Raw genomic sequence first — 9,109 nt, forward strand, 5'->3', positions numbered from 1 at the left:
GTGAAATTGTGAAGAAAGAAAAGAGAAATTTATGTTAGCTTTGCTGTTGGACCTCAAACTGCAAAAGTTATAGCCACAGTGCATGGTAAGTCCTTAGTTAAGATGGTAAGACATTAAATTATAGGGTGCAGCATAATTCATGATTTCAGGTATCTAATGGGGGTCTTGGAACATTTCCCCCATGGATAATGGGTGTAATATATGTAAGGAGTACAAAAAGTAGAGCCAGAGATACTGTTTTCAAAAGAAAAGAACTAAAACTTGCATTTAACTGTTAAGATGAGGAAAGAAGAGGGGGAAAAAAACATAAGTGGGTGAATATGGCTTTATTCTAGGAAAAAGACTGGAAAAACCTAAGTAAATTTATAATACTTAAACCAGTGTGCCTGTCCAAAGAAAGCTTAATGTGCTCTGCCAAGTTTGTAGCAAATCAAATGCTTTTATCCTCTTGCTGTTCCCTTCCCTCAGGAACAACGTTCCAGAACATGGCCTCATTAAGAGCTGAGTTTGTAGACGTTGCTTGGTCACATAAACAAGCTTGCTGTTCTCATTTCTCCATTTGGAATTGTAGATGTGAGGCAACACATGACAGCAAGTTAAATGGGTGAGCTGTAGATTTCCCAAGGGCCCCTGTGGGCCCTTGTAGTTGCTGGAGTCCCCTGGCTACAACCTCTGCCTGCAGCAGCCTCATCTATTTCCCAAGTTTTAGGAGTGAACATAGCAATTTCCATGAACTTGGGCTCTCAGGCATATTTACACCTTATCTTATTAGATTAGCTATATTTAAGTCTAAGCTCCTTAAGTAAAATAAAGATAAACCCAAGGCTGGCTCCAGTTAAGACTTGTTCTCTTTTTGGGTATTGGTGTCTTCTAGATTGTGTGTACTGATCTGTCTCTTTCCAGACAGCATCAGCAAACCTTTGCCTTGACACAGAGGAAACCCCTGTTCAACATGCACAGTCCCCTTGACACCATCCCCCATCCTCACGATGGGATTTCACAAAACTGCCAATTTGTTCTTAGTCACAGCTGTGTGTCACTTTGTGCTCTGTGGTTCTACCCCTGTGGTGAACTGTGAATCATTTACATCTGACTCCAAGCATCAAGAAGATAAGAGCAACTCCTGTGAGTTTGAGTTAGGTCAATATAAAATGAACAGAAACTTAAAAGAAGGTGATGTATAGAAATCCACATGGGGAGAGTGTATCTGAATGCACGTGGCACATGTGAGCACATGGGGGTGTGACAGCAATACTGCACTCTCATCCTGGCACTCACTAGCTGTACATTTCTGGGGAAGTCATTTCATTTTCTAAGGCTGAAGAGCCTAATCTTTGAAATATATCCACTCTGCCCATGTCACAGGGATTAAAAGAAAAGGCGAAACTGCTTTGAAAACATGTCCTTGCTATTATCTATCTCTCCACCATGGTTTAAAACCCAGTACTAATGTGTCTTGGTATCTGCAGAGGATTGGTTCCAGGATCCCTTAGACGCCAAAATCTGAGGATGCAGATGGTGCAGTATGAGCTAACAACCTAGGCACAGTCTCTTATATAATTTAACGCATCTCTAGATTACTAACAATAACTAGTACAATGTAAATGCAATATTAGTATCCCTTACCCTGTACTGTGTAGGGAATAACGACAAGAAAAGTCTGTACAGATACAATTTTTCCCCCCAAATATTTTCAATTCGTGATTAGTTGAATCTCTGGAGAATGAACCCACAGATGAAGAGGGATGACCATTTGCCCTTGAGCCCCAAGGATAAGGGGTACTACATTAATAACCAGGTCAAACTTCTAACATCCACTATGCAGTAGGCAATCATTGCAAGGGCAGGCAAGAGCAAATTTCACCTGCCAATGTCTAGACAGGACAGCAGAATATGGAGGGCAGGCACCTAGTGGCAAGTTGCAGGGCCAGAAAACAAGGGTGATTTTGGGCAGGGAAGCCTAGAGTGTGAGGCTTACTGTGGGACACTGGACTTGATTTGGTTGATTTTTTTTCCCAATAAGCATAACGTACATACCAACTTTTTGATTTTTTTTTTTTTTTAAAATAAAGTATCCGAGGTCAAAAAATAAAACAAAACACCCTGAAGGCCACTGAACTAGGTGATTTCTTTTTGCTGTGCTGGTCTATGATTTCATGAATGGTGGCCTGTTTTGCAGACCCAGTGCAGCTGGTGGGTACACAATGATCTCCAAGGCAGACTCACAAGGGGCAATGAGCTCAAATGTACACTAAACCCTGACCACAGCCTACAGGGTAAGGCCCCATATTTGTAAACCACTGGGATGTCAAGCATGCAGAAGGGGCAATTTAATTCCTGACAAGTTTGAATTATTCATGAAGGATGCTATGCCCTTTCACCCCAACTTCCACTTCATTCCATTCCAAAAGAAACTCAAAGAGACCTCTCTTTCTGTAAGGGATGTACAAAAGGTTTTCCTGGGAAATCAAACTTTATTTTGAATACATTAAAGGATATTTCATTCATTGAAAGAAACTCAGATGTGAATACTCTAGAAATGGGGAAAGTTTTTATAAAGAGATCATCCATACCTCTATTCACTTGTTTATATTTTCAGTCTTTATGTATTAGGTTTAGTTAGAGTAAGACACAGCTACATACCATAAAGCATCTTGAAAAAATGACAATTTACACCAAAGAGGGGATATGTACTTATATATAAAAAATTTAAGTTATTAAAATAATGAAATAAAAATGTGTGAAGGGTACACCATTCCACCTGGCTCTTCATTTCCGATCTTTTTATCATTTCTGATCTTTTTATCGCCACTTGTCTGTAGAGAGCATAAGTCCTCACAACTAAAATATTAAAAGTCTTTCCTAAATCTTTTTATCTCAAAAGGCTGCACATTTAGAACTATGAACTGACAACTGTGGCTTCCTCTACCTGCAGAGGAAGGAGAGGCAATTCCAAAGCAATGCCACATGGGCTGCTTGCTCTGGGCCTTAGTGCCCTTGAACCAGGAGTTGACTTCTTGCTCAGCAATTGCTTTCTGATATCAGCAACCTGACGGGACAGCCAGACAGGGGAACGGGCACCCCCCGCAGGGATTCTGCCAAGGACTTGAGTCCTACTTAGGGTCCAGAGAGCTGGAGACAAGTCTTGGGACCCCCTCCCATCTGTAAAATGGATTAACCACCCACCTCAAAAAAGGCTGTGGGAAATGAAGGAAGATGAAATAGACTCAGCACTAATAGAGGCCAAGTGCATGGCTGGTACTCTAGCCCTGGTTCCCTGATCCTTAGCCCCACCCATTGCAGGTATGAAGGGCATCACTGAATAATGTCACTTCCAGAAAGTGGCACATTCAGATGGATACAATATCATGGCACCTTGCAGAGCAGTGGGCTCAGTATGTAGGACCCACAGGAGTACATATGCTGAAATGAAGAAAATAAGAAGCAGCAGTCATAGCCCCAGAAAATATGTCACTTTGGAGTCAGGGCTTGAAGAAGGGCAGTAACTTGCCCCAGACCAGGCCACACCCAGTGGACCAACCCAGTAGGGGCAGGTGCTCCCACCCACCTTAGCTGGATGCTACCATGACATCCCAAGCTAAAGATGGGTCTTTGTGCCTTGAATGTTTTACAGTCTTTTCACTGTTTACATGATAGTTTTTGGTTCATTTATTTTTCCCTTTTTAAATTTGTTTCTAGATGGGATTATGAGTAGTATTATGGTATTATGAGGAAGAAAACTTCCTTCTGGTTTATCCTTGATTTCTTATGTTTCTACACCTTGCAAAGCATCCTGCCATAGCAGGAACAGAATTGTGTCTCACTGTTCTTCCTACTTGGCACTGATTCACAAAGAGAGAGCAAAACATTCGTAACACAAAAAATGAGGACAGGAGATGACAGTATAGGCCAATAATCCCAATTACTCAGGAGGCTGAGGCAGGAGAATCTCAAATGCAAGGCTGGCCTCAGTAAGTCAGTGAAACCCTGTTTCAAAATATAAAACCAGGGCTGGAGATGTAGCTCAGCAATAGAGCATTCCTGGGTTCAATCCTCAGTACCAGCTCCTCTAACCGGAAAAAAAAAAGAAAAAAAAAAAAATGGGGGCAGGGGACTGGAGTTTACCACAGGCCCTCTTCACAGGCTTGTCAGAATTCAGGTGACATCACAGTGACTTCTACTCTTGGCCATGTTGTCCCTTCTCAAAGCTACAACCTCTACCTTTCTGCTTTGCAGCTACCACAACTGGTCAGGATTCTGGCATACCCAGGGCAAGGCACATGGTCATTCTGTGGCTTAATGGTCCCCCAGGGAACAGGTGAGGAGTTCTAGGGACAGGCAGCTACATTACACCTGCTCACAAGAAACTGTCACGAGGGGCAGGCTTTCCTCAATATTCTCTCTAGAATGACACAGACTGCAGCACTCCCCTGGGCAGATGTGCACCTTGGCCAGATATGCTAAGCACAGTGAGAAGCACTGACAAACTACAGGCTGCTTGTCAGCCAAGAGGACAACTTCCACCGTCTCCTTCTCAGAAGGTGCCAGGAAGTGACTGAGGCTTTGTTCCCTGGTAAGAATTGTACTGGGAGGCTGGCTGGGGGAACGACTCTTGCATACATACCACGATTGTCTGTGGCGCCTCCTGTGGGTGAGGTATGTGCCTGGTAAATGCACAGAGGAGGCACTGTGCCAAACGAGCAATAGAGGTTCTTTACAAGGACATCCCTGGCCATGTGGGGACACCTGACAGAGTTCTGGGCGGGATGCTCAGCCACAGAGGTGAGGGCCAGCTATCCACATGGGGAGTTTTAGCAGGTACGTCCCTCTACAGTTTTCAGGGCAATGCCACTCGTGCCACTAACTGGGACAGTGCAAGCATAGACTGAAATGCTAACAGTTCAGATCTATCTAGAGGCCACCTTCCTGCATACATGACATACATGGATCCATGGTTCAGTGGTGTGCAACATGCAGAAGCAGCTAGCGTCCAGGTGCCAAGAATAGGGCCTCAGCATATAGACCATGCTCAACAAATGCTGGCTCCATTGTTATTAAATTGGGAGGCTGAGGCAGGAGAATCACAAATGAGAGGCCAACCTGGGCAACTTTGAGAGATTTTGTTTCAAAACAATAAATAAAAAGGCCTAGGGATATAGCCAGTGGTAGAGTACCCTAGGTTCAATTCCTCCACCACAGCTGTAAGGCTGAAAGCAAAAGGAAAAAAGCCGAGAACATGTTATTCCTGAAATGTATTACTAGATTAAATGCATTTATGTGCCTTCATACCCTAGCCAGTTTTTATAGGGACACAGGTTGTTCTACATATTTAAAACACCTTAAATTTTGGGGTCTAGATGTTCTGGGCTCAGAAATGACAAAGGTACATTCTTTTAAAACTGGTAACATTTCTTAGAATAAATGGATAATACAAGGAAGGCAATGGCCCAAAGTGGGCTAGAAAGCATTATGTCTACTGCTGGCAGAGAAATAAAGCAGACAGGTCTAAACACTGATACCAGCACAGGTTCTCTTTAATGGTATTTTATTAAAGTATGAGGAGCAAGAGAGACCCTGACAAGCCCTTTCTGCCCCAAAAAGAGGCAGCATGTTTCTGCTTGGCTTCAGCTACGCCATCTGTGCAACACCATGTAATGAAAGGCCATGACAGTCCCCATGTGGCATATGTCCACACTGCCCAGCCCCCTAGGGCCTCAGATAGGCAATAAGGAAGATTCCCTGAACACTGAGCACCCATATGCCACTCTCCTCTCTCTCAATGCCTGGAGCTTGCCCGGAGGCTGGACCCTGGGCCTGAGAATACTGTTCCCACTGACACTGCATCTTTTAACAACCTGTCCTGGAACAACATTCCATGCCTGCAGGTATTTCCCTGCATGTTCCACTTAATAAAGGACATTATGCCAAGGATCTGAGAGAGCTGACCCAAGAATATGGTCATACTCCCTTTGAAAATGCATGGAAGAGCCTGGGCTGTCACCTGAGCCTGTGGGGACCCCTTTGCACAGCTCACCGGCAGGCACAGCAGGTACAATGAACCCCAAGTCAGAGGTTAAGAACTGAGTAAACAATGGGTCATGTCTCCAAGTTACACAGCAGCAGAGCCTGTGTGGGAACCTCAGCCTCTCAGTCTGTGGGCAACTTCTGCTACGTCATGTGGACAATCTGAGATACCCATGGCAGAAGCACTGAGAGCAACAATAAACAACGAGAAAGCAGGAAATGATAGCAAATATGAAGAACAATTCTTAGAGAAGTACAGGTTAAAGCAATAGTGAATCAATTTTTTTACTATTAAGAAAACCAAAAGAAAAATTAAAAAATTAAAAAAAAAAAAAAAAAAAAAAAAAAGNCAAGCATTAGTAACTCCTTTCCTTAAAAAAAAAAAAAAAAAAAAAGAAAGGTAATCCATCTATTTGGAGGCTTCAGGAAAAAAGAGGCACTCATGAGCTACTGGTAGGCAACTGGCAATAGAGAAGCATACTGTTCCATGATATTCCAAACCCTAAGAATTCATCTCTGGGAAATTATTTTTAAAATAAGGAAACATGAAAAAGGCTGTGCACAACACTGCTCATTAGTAATAATGGGCAACCGGACTTCCCTACACTTGCCCCCAGGCATATTTAATGGCAGCATTTAATTCTTTTATGACACTTTACCTCTGATACGCTGATGCTCTGTGTGCCTAGAACGTAAGCCCTGGAACCTGGTTAAGTACCTGCTTCATGTAGGCGTAGCACATGGTCTCTGCGACACGTTTGCCTTCGTCGTAGCAGGCCCGGGGTCCTATCGGATTCACGTGGCCCCAGTAATCCTCACTTTGAGGGTGGACTTCAGGATCTATGGGTCAGGGAAAAATGAGACTGTTTTCATCTTTCCTTTTTAACCAGTTCATCTGCACTAGGAATAGAGCATCTTTGAGGTACAAACATCTTCAAATGGAGAGAAACATCAAAGAGGGAAGGAAACAGTGTTCTATATACCATTCTCCTACATTGGAACTGGCATTCTTACTACTGATTAAGTAATGATAGCACTTAATTTTTTTTTTTTGATATGAGGAATTTAACCCAGGGGTGATTAACCACTGAGCTACATCCCCTACTCCCTTCTTTTTTGAGATGGGATCTCACTAAGTTGCTCAGGGCCTTGCTAAGTTGCTGAGGCTGGCTTTGAACTTGTGATCCTCCTGCCCCAGAATCTCAAGACACTGGAATTATAGGTGTGTACCACTGTGCCTGGCTAATGATAGCATTTTATTTATTTAATTATTTATTCTAAAAATATTTTATTTTTTAGTTGTAGCTGGAGACAATACCTTAATTTTATTTATTTATTTTTATGTGGTGCTGAGGACTGAACCCAAGGCCTCACACATGCTAGGCAAGCGCTCTAACCACTGAGCCGTAACCCCAGCCCTAATGAGGCATTTTAGAGGAAAAAAATAAAATATCAAAGTCTCTCAAATCTCCCTTCTCTTCCATAAATTGTCCTTAACTTTTAGATGGTTACACAAGCTATCATGTGTATGTGTGTTAATGACAATATACTAATATATAATAGAAAGGAAATCAGTAGAGTGGAGTATCAGGAAGGGTGGGAAAGGAAGGAGGGGAAGGAAAGGAAAGGTACCGGGGAAGGAGATTGATCAAATTACGTGCATGTATAAATATGGCATAGCGAATCCCACTGTCATGTATAATTATAATGTACCAATAAAGAGCAAACAAACAGCATCTCTGGAACATACAACTTTCACATCTGCTGTCACCAGAACAAATCTAAGACCCGTGATGAGACAAGCTGGATGCCCTCTGTGGGGTAAACACAGGGATACAGTGTCTACAAGCAAATGGAATTCCCAATTCCTGTTTCTCTAGTGTATAAATCAATCACACCTTAAGATCTACCAGAGAAATAGACAAAGAAACCAAGTAACAAATTCCTTTTTAAGTACAAGTATATTTCTGGAACGTGAATTACGACCTGGTTTATCCAGTACATCAAGAACTTTACACTCTGAGTACAATCAGGGTAGAAAACCTATAAATCTTTGTTAAGAAATCTCGACAAAAAGATACGGGGACTCTGTGTTACTCATTTACATCTTGTTAATCTTGCCCCTGCAGTTTGACTTCAGGCTCTTCAGGATGAGGGCCTTGAGTGAGTGCTGGGAGGGGTCCATGCACACATCTGGCAAAAACCTCTGATTCCTTACCACCCCTGCAGCCCCCACGCAGCCGCTGTGCAGCACAGAGTAAGGTCTCTCTGTCTGGGGCTGTGGCTTACTGTTCCCTTAAGAAAAGGTGAGGCTTTCACTGTACATTGGTAGAAAAGATTGATGCAAAGACTCCCAGAGAGGAAAACCAAAGACTTACATTCACAGACGACTGATACTAGAACCTTTTCCATGGATTTTTGACAAGGGCTGGGCAAGCCAGACAACAAATTAAATGGTCATAAATTTCTGACAAAGGAGAAGAAAGAGAGGGCTGGGCATACCCATTCAACCATGCACTGGCACGGTCTGGGCTGAAATGCCCAAGGCACCAAGATTCTGAAAAAGTCCCTTCACAACTTCACTTTGGAGAAAAACTGGGACAAACCACTTTGTTATTAGAAAAGTAAAGGCCTAGTCAGAAACGATTTCTAATTGCTTCCCACTTTATTGATATTTTGCAAGGTTAATGGACTAAGCAAATGCTCCACAAAACTTAAGTGGTTCATTTATCAAATGTCAGAGTAGAGCAACTGGCAAACTAATTGCAAGGATTACGCCCTAAAGTTAATTTAGGAACTAAAGGACACCAGCTCTTATCAAAAATGCAGATAATAAATGGGGCGCGTGAGGATAAAGGAAAAACACGTCACTCCACTTTTTGGACAGAAACATTGATGAGGCAGGACTTCAAAGATGATGATGTGCTACATTTTCATGGGGTTACAAAGATTATAACTGCATTAATTAGAATTTCTGTGCATTTTTTTTCCATTTGCTTCCCTTACATTAAAAAAATTGTCTTCCAATTTACCCTTTGGCTTCCTCATTTCTCTCATCCAGAACAATAATACAAAATGGGGGGGG

General features: G+C 42.5%; 1 protein-coding gene across 1 annotated transcript in view; it reads right to left on the bottom strand.

The window, feature by feature from the left end:
- Uxs1 (UDP-glucuronate decarboxylase 1) overlaps positions 1–9,109 on the bottom strand; it is a 91,795-nt gene that overhangs the window by 20,002 nt on the left and 62,684 nt on the right. Inside the window, 1 exon segment of the mRNA XM_015499667.2 lies at positions 6,743–6,864. Within this exon segment, the coding sequence (XP_015355153.1) occupies positions 6,743–6,864 (122 nt within the window).

Source organism: Marmota marmota, unplaced genomic scaffold (genome assembly GCF_001458135.2).
Source record: "Marmota marmota marmota unplaced genomic scaffold, marMar, whole genome shotgun sequence".
NCBI lineage: Eukaryota > Metazoa > Chordata > Mammalia > Rodentia > Sciuridae > Marmota > Marmota marmota.